The 19,535-nt window shown below is 28.8% G+C and overlaps 1 protein-coding gene across 1 annotated transcript; it reads right to left on the bottom strand.

The window, feature by feature from the left end:
• Nucleotides 1–17,910: 17,910 nt before the first annotated feature.
• Nucleotides 17,911–18,837, bottom strand: LOC107445626 (general transcription factor II-I repeat domain-containing protein 2A-like). The gene has a single exon (XM_016060056.1). It carries the CDS (start codon nucleotides 18,835–18,837, stop codon nucleotides 17,911–17,913), a length of 927 nt encoding a protein of 308 aa, XP_015915542.1.
• Between the last annotated feature and the right edge of the window lie 698 nt (nucleotides 18,838–19,535).

Below are 19,535 nucleotides of genomic sequence, written 5' to 3'. Positions count from 1 at the left end.
ATAGTAACCTTAATTAATTGTAAATTAGAGCATTGCTTCTCTTGATGAGGAATCATAATATCATATAACCTACCATAAAAAGTATATTAATTGTTATTTTAGTTTTAAAGATTCATGTTGTTAATAAATGAATTTGTAACGTTTTTTATGCGTTTTCAGTGCATTTTATTTAGAAAAAATCAGGTAATACTTAAACATATTTTACTTCATTCCGAAATATTGTAAGTTAAAAATTATTCCCAAGGAAACTGAAGCGGTGAGATATTAATAAATTAAAACTTCAAAAATATACAAATTGGAAATAACAGTCAACGTGTTTCAAGCGATCAAAAAAAGGCGCCCATTTTCAAAACTTGCCAGACGTGAGTGAAAAGAAACAAAAGTTATTTAAAGTATTGCAAGATTTCCAATGTGCATGTTTTGACATTTTAAATCTAGTAAGATATTGTATGTGCTTCGCGTAAGGCGAAATTTCATTCTTTTGAACAGTTATTAGTTATTACGCTCCCAATGTTTGCGACTATAAAAATTTGCAGCTAAAAATGACAGAAAAATTAACCATTTTAAAAGTTATAAGAATAAACCTGTTTAAAATTATTAGTGTGTGAATCATCAAAATTGGGGTTTAACAGTTTTTTTTTTAAAAAAAAACTAATTAAACGTTTATAACAAAATAAATAGAAGGAATGCATTTTGTGGAGCATTTGCAATTTCATTGTTGTAAACAGTCATTAGGGTTATTACGCTCTCTAGTCTTTGGGAAAATGATAGGAGGCTAATTACTTTGGCTGAACAATAACTTAAGAGTTGACACAATAACGTATACTATACCTCGTGTCTGAAATTAATACAGGGGTTGTGTACTCTAGTTCATTCTTCCAGAATAAATTTTGATTTAGAGGTTTTCGAGAGGAAAATACATGCATGACCTGTGCTTTATTGTGTAAATTCAAACAGCCCCGAGATAGAATTAGGTGCCTATCTCTTCCCTAAATTGAATTGTGTGATTGCTTTTCCTTTTAAATGAAATGCTTGGAATTCGAATTAATCATAAATATTTCAGGAGGAGAATTTAAATTTTAGCTTTTGTTGAGGCTTATCTTCTTGTCATGAATTCTTGAAAATGATATCATTAAATAATTTTAATACTTTCCATAAATTCTATACGAATAAATATAATTTGAAACGTATAAATTTAATCAGAATTTAGTTTAGAGTTAAATAAATAAAAAAATGCAACTACTCATATTTCTCATCGATTCAGAATGTAAAATAATTCACTTAAGAATATGACAAGAAATATATTCAAATCATAATTAAGTAGTAATTAGGGTGGAACAAGATAATTGTCATATTTCATGACTATTCAGAATGTAATTATGGATCAATTAAAGTGAAGTAAAATGATTACTCATACTTTTTATCAGTTTATCATTGAATAGAATACAATTCAGATGATACTTTTGGTTGAAATGAAATCATTTCTCGTATTTCTGATCAAATGAGTGTGCAAGTTCAGAATATAAAATAAATCAATTTAGAATATTATTCAATTCCTATCGTGTGAAATAAGATAATTATTCATAATTCTCATAAATTCTGAATGTAGTTAAAGTCCATCCGGAATGAAATTTTGTATCAATTAAGTTAAAAAAGAGGATTAATGTGTCTATTCAATTTAGAGTTGAAGGTTAATTAATTTAGAATATCATTTAAGATTAAGTAAGGAAGAATATTATAATTAATCATCTTTCTCATTAGCTTAGGATAAAATATTAATCAATCCAGATGGTAATTTAAGACGGAATAAGATAATTACTCATATTTCTGATAAATTCAGAATTTAACATATTTATGTTCAAAATATGAGATAAATCAGAATGTTCAATTCATTGAATGCCAAATAAGTATAATTTAAGGTCTCATCAATTCAGTATAAAAATACATCAAAATCCTTGAAATATCTCAATTAGAAACAAGGAAGACCATAGTTAACTTCTTTTTTACTCTTATATAATGTTTTAATAGCTAAAACATGACGATTGACAGGCATTAATTAAGGAGAGTAAAGTGTTTGTTTGGGTTAGTTTTTTATTCTATAGATTTTAAAATTAATTTAACATTAACTTTCTTTCATTTTGACTTGCTAATTTGTTTGCTAAATTCAATAAACAAGTTACAGAACACTAGCATGTAACTGATTTTGATTACGTAACTAAGTAAATGAAACCGTATTGTTACATTTAAGGCTTATTTAAAAAAATGGACATAATTCAATTTATCGTGTATTTTATAAAGTGTGAATTGAGCATGAACGATTTGCAATAGAAGAAGTTTTTTCACGCACGTTTTGCACAATGTATCTTCCCTTTTTCCCACAACAGACATGAAAGCGTCCCACATGCGAAAAGTATTATGTGTTACTGAGTAGTTCGAAACTGAGACACGATTCCAAATTTCGTAGTCAAGAATTTTCTTTTTAAAATTACGGTAATACAACTGACAATAGTCTGTTCATCCAATTAACCGTTAAATTTAAGGCAAAAAACATTTCTTTCCCCTTGGCGGTTTTGAAACCATTTACAAGTATGGTTAAAAAACCATAAATACAAAATTATGCCGGTTTTTTAGCCATTTAAAACTAGCATAGTTTCAAAACCGTAAAAAAAATTAACTAGAACTAGGCTTTTTGTAAGAAAATTGGCATTAGGGTTAAATTGTGGTTCAGTTGTGTTTCGTCAAATGAAACGTGGATTGTGGTTTTATTAGTTTATTTATTTGTTTCACCTATCGTAAGAGATTAGAGATACTATAATATGGTGCTGTCATCTATGCGTGAATGAGAGTATAGTATTCCAATAGTCCATGGTCACAAAATGGGGATTGCAAGACAATGGAAACTCTTACCATAAACTATAACTGTAAGCTATAACTTTGAAGTATAACTTTGAAGTATAACTATAAACTATAACTATGAGAAACAATCAAATGCACAAGAGAACACACAAACCGCACAAGAGAAAATAGTTCCTCACTGTTGGTTCTGCTCTTGCTCTCACGCAGACCTTTAGCGTTCATAAATTTATGTAAACAAAGCTCATTATTGGTATTTTTTTCTTTTTTGTGTATGTTTCTGAAGTTGTAAGCAGATGACAACATAAATCATCGGGGGGTATCCCATCGACATTTAAAAATTAATGACGCTTTTGGGAAGTATGCTTCCCAGTGCCATATAAAGAAGAAAAAGTTCAGGAGATAAGATTAAGGTGTTTTTTTGTTTTTTGTTAAGGAGAAAAAGTTTAAAAAGCTACTGTTCACAATCTTAAAAGTTCATGAAGTCCTTCTAAGACAACAAAGAAGAAATTATTCTTATCTGGAAAAGCATGTTATTGAAAAGTTCAGAAATAGCCAAACAAGAGTAAAACGTCTGCTTAATTATTTATTTATTTTTGCTGATTAAATTTTGCAGGATTCAGCACAATAATGAAACAAATCCAACTTTCTGGTCCCTGTGATACGTTAAAAAAATATTTTTATCCTATAGCATTTATTAATAACTTTACTTCTTCAGTGAAATAATATAAAGTAAAAAAAAAAATAAACCAGAACATGCGTCAGCAGTTTTTAAAAGCAATAAATATCAGCATTTGTAGTTCAGATCCATGTCACCTCCGCTTAATGGCGTTTAAAAGATTTGTTTACGTTTCTTTTTTTTAAAAAAAAAACTTTTAGTGATCAATGGCTTTTATATAACAACATAAGCCACATCGTATGAATTAATTGCTTTTTACTGTTCCTTTAATTTATTATTCACAAATATGTACATACGGGGAAAAAGTTAAAAAAAAAAATAATGATAACAAAATGGCATTTTCATCTTCTCGATAAATATATTTTTTTTCATCTCTTCATATTTTTATTACTTTTTCCCCCATCGCAAAGAGCACTTTCGTAAGCAGGAAATTATTTCCGTGAAAAGAGGAGCGGAAAAAGAGGAGAAAAAAAAAGAGGAAAAGCTTGAAACCGTAAAATCGATTTTTCATTCCTCACACCACTTTTTCGCCAAATGAAGCCAAAATAAATGCAGCCATAGGATGGAACATTTATTAAAGAGTCCATGCAAATTAATTATGAATAAAGACCTTAGTCTCCTTTCACTCAAATTTAAAAAGATGTGCTCTGAAATTAAAAAAAGGAATAAAAACTTTCAGGGAAGATTTTTTTTTCCTTTTTTTGAATTTAACTATGCTCTTGCCATAAGTTACTTTTTACTGTAATTGTTATTTTGGATTTTTAACGGTTAATGATGTGCCTAATTCTCTATCTTTTAGAAGAATAAGTTAGGTTCCTATTAATGGATTAATCATTGCGGATTAGAGTAGGGATTTAAGTGATAAATACTCGGGATCAATTGGTATTTAACTTGTTAAAAGGGTTCCCGATCTATGTGAGGAGCGATCAATAGACTAAAAAGATCACGATTTTCCCATTACAAATTAAGGAAAGTAAATGGAATGTTACTGAATGTTAATTATTAAAGATTTTTAAATATTTATTTTTAATACAAATAAATTTCCTGACATGAAGTATTTTTTCTAAGATTAATTGTTAAACTATTTTTCCCAATTCCAAAACGTACGAATCTTTCAAACGTGCGAATACAAATGCAAAAACGTACGAATCTTTCATAAACTACTAATTCGACTTATTAAGTATTATTTAAAATCATTTATTAGATATCAAGAATTTTCAAAACATTTCGCAGTTTTTTTAAATTTTTTTTAAATTTATTTTTTTGTTTTTTGCGAAAATGAACATATGGGCATTATTTGACAAATGATTTTTAGCATTAATTTACTAAAAGTTAATATGGTTATGAGTTGATCTCTTATTAATGAATTAATCATTTACGGATTAGAGTAGTTTCTTAAGTGATAAATACTCGGGACCACACTGTAGATTAATTACCGCACATTACCATATGGTAGAATAAATTCCGTACTGTATGGTAATGGTGCTTCTGGTAAATTATATCTCAGTTTTGGCGAAGGAAATCAAAATATACGAATTTAAACCATTTTCCGTTCATGTGGTACTTCCTTACCGGAAATTCCGGTTTACAAAATTATGGTTCTTATTACTACACATTTAGCCAAAAAAAAAAAAAAAAAAAACTGAAAAGTAAATTTAACAGAATAAATTGTTTTATGCCATGCTCTGAGGTATCATGATAATGCTAACAAATCTAACAACATTTACCAAATTTTATAACATACTATTATAAAACCATATTTTGTTGTTAACTTTACCAAAATCATTATAAAATCAGTAAAAATTACAGAGCCTTTTGTAGCTCTCATAGAGAGCCAGAAACACAGTAAATCTGATAGTTATTACCATACATAACTCTAAGCTAAAAATTCTAAGCTAAAAACTACACAGGTAGTGTAGTTTTTAGCTTAGTTTTATTTTTTTTATAAATTAAAATAAAATATATTCTTTGATTTAAAACTCCACTCATAAATTAAACTATTTAGTTTTTTTTATCACTTAAACTAAACTCGTTCGTCTAAATAATTTTGTCATAATTCCGCTAGACGTATAAATTTTTTCGGTTCCCTTGACATTTGGATATTTTTAATCTGTTGTTAATATAAAATATAAAGAAAACATTCCTTAAAGGAAATATGTTGGCCACAAATGCTTTCTAATTATATTACAGTAAATAATTTTTTCAAAAATATTTCAAAATGTTGTTTGCCCTTTAAATAATGTTGTATAAACAATAATTGGCGTATTCGCACAAAAATGAGGTTACACGTTCTGTAATTGCGTGCGAGAGAACTTTTAAAGATAAATAAAGATGTACAAGAAAAAGATGAGTTCTCTTCAGTAGTTTTCCGAAATTCTTTTCTCTGAAATCACGTTTTCCAGAAAAAGAGTCTAAAAGAATAAAAGTATCTCCCTTCCGCAGTTTCAAAAGTTTGAATATTTTCTAGAAAACGTTTCCGCTTACAAGAAAAAAAAAAGGAGAGTAAGAAAAAAAAGAAAGCGTAAAAATATATTTCTCCGTTGAGAGCGTATGGAAGAGAGAACGATGTTAAGAAATAAAGTTCCCTCAGGTATTTCGCCGAAAAGATCGGAAAAAAAAAATTGGTATCGTTGTGGTAGGGTTGTGCATCATATTGATGCTATGATACCGGTGTTTCGCTTGCAGGCGATTTGTTTTACTCTTTATTCTGTTACTTAGTTTATAGATGTTGAGAATATCTATTTCTTCGCAAATTACAAATAAGCTTTGCTGTGTAGATAGTTTTCTCGATTTGTGTCATAAAAAATCTGTCTATTTATTTGAGCTCTATTTCTAACATTGTATTCATATTGGAGTATATTCATATGCATATGAGAATTCATTAGAGAATATGAATCTTTATTTTCATGAATATATATAAGTTTGTATTAATGTTTATTTTATTACTTAGTTCATCTATTTCAATACAAACAAATTATAAATAAGCTTCGCTGTGTATAATGTATTCTCAGTTTGTGCTTTAAGGTGTATGATTATTTATTTGAAATAGATTTCTGTCATTATATTTATATAAAAGAATATTCATATTCATATGAGAATATATAAGAAAATATGAATTTTCATCTTTGGTAGTAATCATATTCTTTTACTTGCTGTTTTGTCTAGGTTTATTTCTTTCTTTCAAACGAACTAGAAATTTCTGTGCTAACTATTAGAATTATTAGTTTCTGTGTATATAGTGTATTTCGAGTAGCGTCATAATATGATAATGATTATGTATTTGAACTCAATTTTTAGCATTATGTTCATATATTCGTATTCATATTAATAATAAATATGAATATTTATGAAAATAAATACTTGTATTCGTATCAAGTTATTGTATTAATTTAAGAAAATGGATGGAATTTTGATTGATGTTGGATAATTTTGGCGATGAAATCTGATATTAGTGATCAGAAACGATAAAATTTTTTATTGGTATATAGCATCGATATCCAGTTAATATTTAAAGCTTTCTAGCTCGTCAAATATTGCTTAGCATTTTGATTAAGAAATGGATTCCACTTGGCAATAATGAGAAATCAAAAATTCTGTTTGTAACGGTCAGGAAACTATTAAAACTTGCTAGACCATTGGAAACAGAAGTCTAGTATATAGATTTTAAGAAATAAAGAAGTGGTGGAAATTTTGATTGCCACATTCTACCATTGTAAAGAAAATAAAGCGATAATAAAAACATGGTAACAATAAAAATGGTCTTTATATCAAGATAAACATAGGCCGAATTTGATATTGGTCTTCAAATGTTTAAATAATTTCCGAAATTTACTTTTAAAACTTATCTAATTTATTAGAGAAAAACACCCATCGGGAAAATGGGTGTTTTTATAGCTTTTTCACTTTTGCACACTTTTTGACTAGATCGATTTCAACACTATAATCGCGATTAAAGATTTGTGGGAGTCATAAGAAATCAGGGTAACATAAGCTGCACAAAAAAGCAGCACAACAAGATCAAATGAGAAAAGCAGACGGTAATTTTGGAATTTCTTGAAATTGATTGTTTTCTAGAGTAAATTCTTATCTTTTATTTTCACAAGCATTCTGCTTTTACATAATAACAATTCAAAGTATGTCCTTCAGGATTAATTAATTTAAAAGAACTGTCTCGGTGATTTAAAATAAATACGAATATTGAAGAAGAAAAAGAATTTTATAAAATCTTAAAAAAAGTATACTGGCAGAAATTGAAAACCAATCCCGCCCATTGGAGGACAAAAGGTCAAAGTCCGATCGAAGCAGTTTTTGCAGCTCATAACTTGAAATGTGACATTTATGAAGGTCTATCTAGAAAAAGAAGCTCTTGACCAATGTGTAACGTGAGTAATAGTAAAAATGAGATAAAAACTATTGCTTTTTATGATTTGTTTTTATTTTAGTGTTCGCAGAATTGAGTAATTGTTTTGATTTTTTTTTTAGTTTTTTTAGCAACAGATATTTAGTTTTGCAGAAAAACATTTTTCAATCGAAAAGGTAAATAATTTTAATTTTTGATTAAAAAAAATAAAGATAACTATTCACAAAATTTTATTAATATTTTATCGGATTCTTATTGTGGTAATAAATAAAGTTATGCTGTAAGAAATTGTTGTAATAAATAAAGAGGAAAGATTCTAAACTTTATGTCATTTTACATTATATTCGTATTCAATGTTCTCAAATTTTGTTCACTGAGTTTCACATTTCCACACAGTTAAATGGTTTCATTTATCAGTTTTTTGTGGCCCTATAAATCCCTAAATAACTCTATCTTTTCTATCTTTCCATTTAATCCTAGCTCCCTCAAGCGTAAACATTTTCCATATTACATACAGAAAATAAAATACCCGTACTGTATGGTAGTGACATTTCTGATAAAAAAAACAAACAAACATTATACTGGTAATAAAATCAAATTATACGATACTTAAATCATTAATTTAGTAATTTTATCATTCATATGCTAACGGTTTACTGGAAATAATTCTAGTTTTCAAACTTATTTTCGTTTTTACCACACATTGACTAAAAATACGAAACTAAAAAGTAAATTTAGCCGAATGAATGTTTTTTTATGTCATGCTCATTTTACAAAATGTTATTGCATATTATAAACCATATGTTTTGTTAATTTTTCCAAAATCATTACCAAAGCGTTTCGGTAAATATTTCCGAGAATTTTTGTATTCTCATAGAGACTGTAAATTTGATCATATTCTGGTAGTCTATTTCACAATTTTTTTTCAATGAGTAAAAAATTAATTGTTTAGATACCTTTTCTATGATAAGCACACGCAGAAAAATAAAATACAAAAATACATGCATATGTTTTTTTTATATTATTGTTTTTGCTGATAATAATGTATATTATTTTTTCCGAATTATTTAGCAAATTTTACATTTTGTTTTGTTTCATATGGCATATTTTGATATTAACCTAATAATTTGCAAAAATATTCATAATATAAGAAAATATTATTTTTTTTAAGAATATTTCTGGAAGTATTTCACAAAACAATTTACTTAATTTAATTTTTGTTTACATTATAGAAAGAATTAAAATAATCACATCGTTACTTAAAAGCAATGACATACGAATTAAACATTTCTCTTTTTATCACTACTACAACTAATAAAATAGTCTTTAGTATTAGTACAATGATATGTTCTAGGAAATAATTTGTCTAGGATTGTTTTCATCAATTTTTGATAAGATTTTGATAACTGATTTTAATGATAAATTTTTATAAAATTTTCCACGTATCGAAAGTGTAAAAAACTTAAGCTAAATTTGTTCATTTAATCATACAAATTTTTATTAAGACATTTTGTAAGTTGATGACTTACTACACTGTAAAAAAACTCGTTAAATCTTTACCAGCATTTGGTGCATAGTTTCTCATAATCCCAAAGTTTGGTTAAATGAAGGATTATTTTATTTTAGTTGCACCATAAATTGTGAAGCATGATCGAAAAATACTTCCATGATGCAACAGACTACACCAAAATTTGATAAAACAGGAAAAGCTTAGACGATGATTGTAAACTGAAAAATATTTGTTTACGACGCCCTGTTTTCAACTTGATCTCGGTGTATCGGAACGACTCATGTTGTTTCAAGTATCAACTCTTTTAGGTTGGTAAATGTTTCATTTTCATTAATTAAAGTTCATTTATTTTAAGTTCTCTTTTTAATTTGGTTGGCGGTATAAAATGGTTAGTGGTATTTTATAAAATAACCTACTTACGACAAATTGTTTTGTTACTGTAAATGGTAAACTTGGCCTGCATTTGGGTGAATTTAAAATACCTAATAATAGTGCACCTTTCTTTTGCTTTTATAAAAGAAAGAAAAAAATGAAAATAAGTGTTTTGTTTCTTCTATGAATTTACTTTTATTGCGATATTCTACTGATATTTGGAGGTAGTGAAAATACCAAAACATGGTAAAATTGAACTCCGTTTTATGTAGTCAGCAAATGAATACCAATTGTTTGTGTAACGTGGGCTTGCAATTTTTAATTGTGTACCATTGGCAATCTCTTACAAACTGCAATTACTTTATTTTAATGCAATACATAAAAGAAACAAAGCTAAACACGCAAAAGAAGAAAAAAACGGAACAAAGTAAACAATAAATAAAATGACATGATCTAAAAATCAATCGGTTTGGTTTTTAGGTGTTTATTGCTTGTGTTCGTAGAAAACTGAAAATGAGACCAAAGCATCAGCTGCCGTTCTTTCATTTTATGCCTTAGATTTTCGTTTTCTCTTTTCCCCTCCGACTTCTGTTTGTTCTACTATTTTTTTCTTACAGGATCCCTTCTAGAGATTTTTTCTTTTATCTTATACGAAGAAGAGATTGTTCTATGATACATTTAAAGCCTTATTTTGAATGAATGTCATGCGGCACTCTTGAGTAAGAAGAAAAAAAATCGAGCAATTTCTCTGTCATAATTATGATTTATTAAATACTCGTAGATGTTTGTTATTGATCTTTCTAATACCAAGCATTTATTACTTTTGTACAGTCCGAAAATTAAAAAAACGGACAACCTAGAATAATTTTTCATCTAATGATTAGATCTTCACGTTTTAGGACTCAATATTAAAGGTTTGAGGGGGCGATCGCAAACATGCTTATTAGTGAGTGCAAATGACATTCAAACTTAGGAAACCAAACAGTAAAACTTACTTTTTCTGAATAAACATAAGACTTTTTCTCTGGATAAAAATATAAATATTTTGAAATTCGACTAATTCGATGGATTTCTCTTAAATGTTGTATTTTGCCAATTAAAATTACGTTCTTCAAAATGATGAAAAAAATGTATGCCTTAAGATTCAAGAATGTTTTGAATTCTGTTAGATAAAAGAATTAAAAATAATAAATATTTACTCATTTTTGAATGAATGTTGTCCGGCACTGTTGAACAAGAAAAGAAATCGAGTAATTTATGTATGTCATAACTAGGAATTAGTAAACATACATTAATTATTGATCTTTCTAATGCTACGCATTTATTACATTTGCAAAATACGCAAAAAAACGTACACCTAGAATAACTTTTGATCTAATGATCAAATTTTTACGTTCTAAAACTCTCTCAAATGTCTGAGGGGGCAACCTCAAGCATGCTAATTAATTACTACAGACGTCGTTTAAACTTACGAAATCATACGCAAAAGCGTAGTTTCTCTGAATAAATATACGACTTTTTTTTCTCTGGATAAAAATGTGACTTTTTATGTTATTTACACTACCGGAATAGCTTTGCAAATTTCTATTGAAAAACCTCTATACTTTTCGGCAATATTAGTTTTACCGGGAAATAAATGAGCAAAAGTAAATTTCAAAAAAAATATTTGTGATTTTATTTAACTTTTATCATCTCATGCAATTGTTTTATTCTTTTTATAAAACTTTAATAGATACTTAGAAGCAGAAATAATGCAAAAAAGAAAACACAAGTATCAGTGCAAGAAAAACGCTCGTTGATTCTATAGAGATAAAGTTTTAAAAGTAACGCTGTTGGGAAAAAGCTGGATTCATCCTCTTTTACAGGAAATGTGAACGACTGCCTTTTATCTCTGTTTCTCAGGAGAAAAAAAAACTTCCAAGTCATCTAAGTCACGTTTTTTTGTTCTTTATTTTTCTAGGAATTGCTTAAGTTTTCTTCACGAGAAAGTTTACAACTACAAAGCCTCTTGCTTGCAAATTTAAAGATGTATAAACGATTTTAATGTTTTAGTCCAATTCATCAGAGCTTGTTAAGTCAGTATCATCCCGGCAGCTCGAATTAGTATTACATACTACTCGTTTTAGCACTCTCTCGCTTTTTTTTTATAAACTGGTTAAAAATAACTCGGTATACAAAATAAATCCAGTTGATAATATTAGAAAGAATATTACTACAGTCATTGAGGAAACTGTGGTGAATTAGGCACTACTCCCTGCGAGTTGACCCGGGTTCGAATCTTAGTAATGCCTGGTCGATACGAATTCTGATCCTGGATCAAAATATCCTCAGTAGTAGACGAATCATTAGTTTTAACTCTTTCGTAGTCGGACTAGCAATGGGAGGTTATCGAGGTTTTCCTCTCCATGTAACTCTAATGCCTCTATAAAAGCCAGTTTGTTCAACTGCTTGATTCAGGAGTTCCTTTGTCTTCTGAGTTGGGTTCTAAATCACAATGCTACGAAATTGATCATCGATACTCGTAAACTAAAATATTGGTTTTGGGTGTTCACTGGTAATTACAAAATTAAATATAATTGTTGAAGATTGTGGTTAAAAAATATTAGTTTTATTTTACCGTTAAATCTCATGAAAGTTTAAAGCAATTTGGATTATTCTCAAATGAATATATTATTATTTTTCAAGAAAAAAACTTCAAAATGTGTTTAGACTTTTTAATAACGGACAGAAAAAATAAATTTCATGCTCTAAAATCATAAATTTCATGCTCCAAAATAAAAGGGACACAGTTCCAAAAAGTCAAGGAAAAAAACTTAAATTGAAACTATTTCAACTTTAATAAACTTTAAAAGGCAACATCACAAGTTTCAAACATTTAATTTTTCTTACCATGACACATTCCTGAACCGCAGCATCCGTGTTGATAATTATTGTTTTGCTTTGAAACTTGAAAGCACCTCACAATTTAAACTGAAAAACCAGGCAATTTTAGATATTGAAATAAATAAATGAATAGAAACATCTAAATGAACCATAGTTTATGCTGATTTACATTCTTTGAAGAACAACACAAACTTGTATATTTAAAATTAACGAATTAATTTCAATTTAAAATTTGAGAAAAGAAATTCAAATAACTTTTGAAACAATGGAATAACCTTTGGATTTCATGGAAGCTTAAAGAAAAAAGAGATCTCTGGCAAATGATTCTCTCAAAAATCAGTTAGGAGTTGTGATAACGCATTAAAAACGTTTTTACGTTTATCTTTTAAATTCACGGTGAACCAGGAAAACAGAAAACAATTACAAATAAAGTTTAAAATGAAATAAATTCTTATTAGAGCAACTCGGGGCAGTTTGTCAGGTTTATGAAATACAGTTTTTTAAACCATAAAAAGTTTATAAACAAGACAATGATAGAGGTAATTATTGTTTTGTTTGAGATTTTTTATAGTTATGAAAAATCATTTATCACAGCTGCTTCGTTTCCTTAGAGAATTTATTTTTAATCTACATATTGATATATTAAAATGCTTTCTCTTAATTATGGATCATTTTTATTCCACTAATCTATTTAACAAATTATTTATTTAGTACCATCTAATTAATAAATTATATAAAGAAATGATTTATGTATTTCTACATTTAGGATAATATTTTCAAAACTACCAGAATACGGTAAAATTTACCAGTTTCTGGCTTTATTGAAATACCAAGAAGCTCGGTAATTTTTACCAAAGTGCTTTGGTAGTAACTCTTGTGAAATTATCAATAACATGTTAATATGTGATAATATCTGGTAAATGAGGTAAAATTTGGTAATTTTACCGTGATATTTCAGAGCATATCATAAAATCCATTTGTTCAGTTAAATTTACTTTTCAGTCGAACTGAAAAATTACCAAATTTAAATACCGTATATTTCAGTTCTTATTACCAAAATTGTTTCTTTATTATTATTTATTTCGAGAATATTTTCTCTGTGTATTAATTTAAAGCAAAATAAATGTAGAACTAATATTTATTTCTCAAAATTTAAAAAATATAACTTATTTATTGAACACTATTTGAAAACCTCCGTTCTTGTTTCTCGTGTAACATTGTTTTTTTTTCTCTTAAAAGCCAAAACGCAGCATATTTAGTTTTCGAAGTACATACTTATTGTAGCATTATAGAAGAACATTTTGTTGACAAAATAAACGACAACATTGATTTGAAAAATAATCATCTAAGCTTGAAAAAAATTTAACCTTACGAAAGCTCAATTAAAAGGAATATATGAGAAGTCATTTTACTAGTTGAAGACTTATAAAAATTCAAATGGGGAACAGTTTTTACCGCTTTCATAAATTTTATTTTCATTATTTTTAAAAGTTTCACTTTAAATATTAAGGTTTATATTTGGCAACACGTAATCTTTTTATTATTATTATTATTATTGCTTATTTACTACTTTGGCATTTACTGGAGTGCACTCTTATAAAATAAAGAATGAGTTACTTGCATTCCAAAAAGAAGAAGACAACGTATACCCGCACATAACCTATGACGTCAGAGTCAGTTAATCTTTATCATCAGCAATTTCGCTAAAAAACGTTTTAAGCTGCAATTAATTTTAAACAGATTGGAATTTGTTTTAAAAAAAAAACTTTGGGTTAAGTTTATAAACAAATAAGGTCCTTTCAGCATGCAAAATTTCATCCCTGAAATTGAAAATTTTACTCTGCGACCTATAGAGCGGTCCGTATGGTATTTTTTTCCAACAAGTTCAACAGTGAATGATTTGATTGAAGCAACAAATGTTGAATTCTCTTACTTCATTGTACTTCCTGTACAGTTTCCCGCTCCCTTTATTGTTTTGAAGTTTCTAAATTTATAGTTCTTGCGCAACAAAACAAAATGTGGCACTAAGTTGAACCCCCAAAATATCGGCGTCGTCAATGATCATTACGGTTTTCAATATAGAGAGACATAATGCAATGTTTTTGGAAAAAAAGCGTATACGCTTTTTTCCATGTTTCAACACCTATCTATGTTCTATCCTTCAACACCTTTTTTTTTCTTAAAGAAAAGAAGACTAATAAATTAGACCTAGAGTTATTGCGTCTGACTCTGTTAAGCATAGCTAAGTAAGACTTCTTATTAAAAATCTTTCAACTAACAAAAACACTAAAATGCTGCAAATGAAGATAGTGAAGTGGAAGAACATGTTAAATGATGTTTCAACGGATCGAACAAAAATCTACTGTATTAAGCATTCCATCTTCTTCTATAGTCAAACTTCTTGTATTCTTTTTTAATTAAAGCCAAAGAAATCAACTTAAAAATTCAATCAATTTATAAGTTTGGAAAACTAAACTGTAAAATCAAATTAGCTGATCTTAACTGTAAAGGCACTTTATTTAGATTTATTTTATGCTTGGTGAAATCATAAATATGCATTTAATTTTTTTTTATAATGTTATAAAACTAAATTTAATCTGCTGAAAATCAAACTATAGTTTGATCTTCATTTTCCTCATTATTGTGTCCAACATTTTATTCCATTTTCGTCAAATAGAAAACAGCACAAAAGAGTAATTTCATTCCATTTCACTCCATCCCTCTTCCATCCCTTCAAGAACATTCCTTTTCACATGCATACTCAATTATTTAAGCAACAACATCATAATTTGACAGGTACACTTGGCTGCAGGTATTAACCCTAGACCTCGCCAACTGGCAAAATGTCGCCTCAAGTTTATCGCCAACAGTTTGCTGACAGCCATGACATTAAGTTTGATGCATGAGCATTTTGGGTTGCTGAACGAATAGAGAGAAGAAAAAAAAAAGATCTTTTTGGCGAGGGCTATAAAATATTTGGACCAGACATTTTTAGGGCTGTTGTGAGGTATATAGTGGATTTTCTTTATCGATTTATTGTAGTGCCATTGTTGTCAAGATATTTACTTGATGGGATTTACGCTTTTAGGCAATTAAGTTACCTTTGTAAATTATGTCTCACATTAATTTGCTTTTTTTTTGTCCAGGACAACGAATAGTCTTTACATTTCAGATGCTTACCTTTAGATTCTAAACATTTATCTCTCAAAGCAGGACTTTCACAGAAATCAATTACAATAAATTACAAAGGAAACTTGGTGGTACGGCAAACCATCTGTAATTGATTCAATGACTTTAAAAAACAATCATTGTTACAACATTGTTTCAATCATTGTTATAGATGACGCTACATATGTGTAAAATGAAGAATACCGAAAATTAAGAATTATAATATAATAAAAAATGTACCACTCCGAATAACTTTTGATCTAATGATCATATCTTCACGTTCTAGGACTCTATCTTAAAGGTTTAAAGGGGTGACCTCAATTATGCTAATTAATAAGTGCAGACGATATTTTAAGTTGCGAAATAAGACAGAGAAACGTACTTTCCCTGAAAAAACATACCTTTTTTTTGTTGAAGGATTCGGATTTCTGTCCCCCAAAATATAAGGGTTACCGCAATCAGGGAAACAGGTTTCCAATTGTTTGGTCAGGAGAGGGCGCTTAAGTTTGGACCCCTTAGAGGTAATTTTATTTTTTGCGTATTTCGACATATCTCGAGAACATTTTATGCAAATTCTTTTATTCAAAGATAATTCGTTCTAAAAATATAACTTTTGGTAGCTATTTATTATTTTATTTAATAATAGTCGGGAAAATGTCGAATCGCATGGTATATAACTTTTTACATCATATTAAGGAATATTTTATTTAATAATAGACAAAAATCTTTTGAATCACACAGTATACAATTTTTTTACATAATTCCAAACAATGCAATTTTGAATGGCAAAGTACTAAACTTGAGCGAAAGCAATCGGATTATGGTTAATCGAATTTTGAAAAAGCCGTATTTTTAAAATTCGATTTTTCAAGAATTTCTCCTTCAACAATTAAGTAAAACAATAAAAAATAGTAAGCACTCACTAAAAATTATTTTTTGCATGGGATTGTTTTTAGGCTAAATGAATTTTACAATCAAATTTTAAATATTAGATTTTTTCAAAATTTGATTTCTCAGCAACTATTCGATCGATTTCGCTCAAATTTTACATTTTGTCATTGAAAATTGCATCTTTAAAATGATATAAAAGATTTTATACTTTAAAATTCAAAATTTTTTAGACTGTTATTAAATAAAATAATCATAAATCTGTACTAAAAGTTATATTTATCATGGAATTATCTTTAGATAGGCGAATTTTATAATTGAGAGCAAAAATTTTTCAATTCTCTTAAAAATTTCTCGAGATATAGCGAAATAAGCAAAGAGTAAAGATGACATTAAGGAGTCGAAATTTAGGACTGCTCTCCGGACCAAACTGTCGGGACAATATTTCGCAGATATCAGCTGCATTAAATAATCAGCATATTCGAGGTCACCTCCTCGAACCATTAACCTAGAGTTCTAGAACGAGAAGATTCGATCATTAGATCAAAAGTTATTCTGGGTTTTCCGTTTTTTATTTTACACTTTGCGTGTATATTATCAAGTATTTTAAAATTATCTGACGATTTGAAAAACGGAAGTATATAGAAATGTATACTCTTAACTGCTCTCTAATAAAACAGAAATACTCACAACAGAGGAGCCTTAACTCTAAAGTTCGCCAAAAGATGGTAACTGATCAGTACAACTATAAGACAGTTGTGTTGGATTGAAGATTTGCTATCCGTCAGTATCCATATATGCTTAAAGTCAGGCTCAGCAATATTCTCAACATGTCTTAGGCCATTTTCAATCGCAATAAGCTCAGATCTGAAAACCGAGCAAAATTCAGAATTTCTAACTTTGAATCGATTTTAAGATCGACGAGGGTTTTTCAAAACCTCATCTTTTTTTAGACTTTCTGGACATTTTTGGACTTATGGAATTGGTCTAATTAGGATAGACCTCTTGGGGATTAGAAACAACAACAACATAAGACAGTATTTTTTGCAGCATTTATTCTACTTGAAATATATGCGTAAGGGTTTGTTAACTTTGTTCGAAGACTACTACTGCAAATGATGTGAACATTTTAAAACAGTAAACATTTTATTATAGTATTCCTCGATTAGCAGTGTCATGTTGCGAAAGAATTTGTATCTAAATTCGAATGAATATTGGTACTGTGACATTTGGCAAACCCAATCTTTTCGTACACAATTTTTCCTGGTGAATTATGCAGTGGTTAACGAATAGTTCCCTTCCTGTGACCTTCTTAATGTCTTGAAATAGCCTTCCCGATACTCCTACCTTCATGCTTGACATTGCTCGTGCTCCATCTGTCGATATACCAATAATCTTTTCTAATGAAATTGAAAAATTTTCCAACACAGACTTCAGTTCATCGTACAGGTCTTTGCCGGATGTAGTCCCTTGCATTGGAATCAGTGAACACAATTCTTCGGTAATACTAAATTTGGTGTTAATACCACGTAAAAATATAGCCAGTTGTGCTGTATCGCAACTCTCATCAAGTGCCAAAGAACAGTATTCGGATTTTGCAATGCTTTCATGAAGCGTTGCTATGTTATCGAACAAGTCTTCAATTCTCCTTGCATTTGTGAATCTTGATAAACTAATGTTTGAAATAATATTTATTTTATCAGGAAATGCTATTTCTGCAACGGCAGTCAGACATTCTTTTATCATCTCTCCATCCGCAAAGGGTTTCATTTTGTTTGCCAGTATTTGACTGACAACAAAACTAGCCTTTACTGCCATATTTGATAAACTAGCTTTATTTTTTAAAATAGCCTGTAGGTTTTCCAAGTGTTTCTCCATTTGATTAAACTTATCTATCCGGAGTTGTCCTGTTAAGTTTTTATATTGTTGTTCATGTTTTGTATCGTAATGCCTTTTTATGTTATATTCTTTTAACGTCGACGCAGTCGCTGAGAATATCAAGCATGCAGCCTTATCTTTGAAGAAAGTGAAAACAATAATAAGCAGTTTAACTGAATTGCTTGTGCACATTTCAGAAGATGCAGATATGGTATCTTTATAGCGATATCTTGTGTCGAACTGCATTGTAGAAGTGCAGTAAAATTTTGAGGTGAATATTAATCTAAAAGCATGCCTCTACTTTTATTGAAAATTATGCATAAAATGTACACAATAGTAATGCCCATGGGAGACAATAATAGCTTTGCTCTCCTCAACGATGCCACGACCGTTTTTCTAACATATTTTATAAGATTTTAGAACATAAACCTATAGTTTAAGTAATTCGAATGAAATTAATCTTAAATTTGTTTATGAAGTTTAAGTACCATAAACTAATTTTTAAATGCCTTACTGAGTACTAAAAAACACAGAAAATCTAATAGCGATCCAAGTGAAACGGAAGTTAGAGTAAACACTATTCGCTATGAAGCGAAGTGAAGAAATTATGACTCCATCTGATTTGTAACTTCCGTCATGGCGGGTTACACGTTCGCAAAGTAGTAAATCCCGGACATTTTTAGCAACTCTTGATCCTTATTTGAACAACTATCATAATTAATGTCATTTTAACGAAACGAAGTTGGCCTTGCTGATTTTTTTTCTTTCCTTTGAATATACTTCTTCGCTTGGTCTTTAACGAGGAGTGCTTTAAATGTTATTTATAATGTGCTTAACATTTGCTCCGAGTAATGAGGTATTTACGACTTTTGGATTACAAAGTTTTACAACTTAAGCTTTTAATAAATAACTGAAATGAAATTTCTTTTTGTTTTCGTTGTACA

The sequence above is a fragment of the Parasteatoda tepidariorum genome, chromosome 2 (genome assembly GCF_043381705.1).
Source record: "Parasteatoda tepidariorum isolate YZ-2023 chromosome 2, CAS_Ptep_4.0, whole genome shotgun sequence".
NCBI lineage: Eukaryota > Metazoa > Arthropoda > Arachnida > Araneae > Theridiidae > Parasteatoda > Parasteatoda tepidariorum.
Note: the sequence above shows the minus strand (reverse complement) of the source record. Positions and strands in the feature narration are given on the sequence as shown.

Coding starts and splice junctions, on each gene's coding strand:
- LOC107445626 (XM_016060056.1), bottom strand. CDS start 18,837: ATGCAGTTCGACACAAGATATCGCTATAAAGATACCATATCTGCATCT.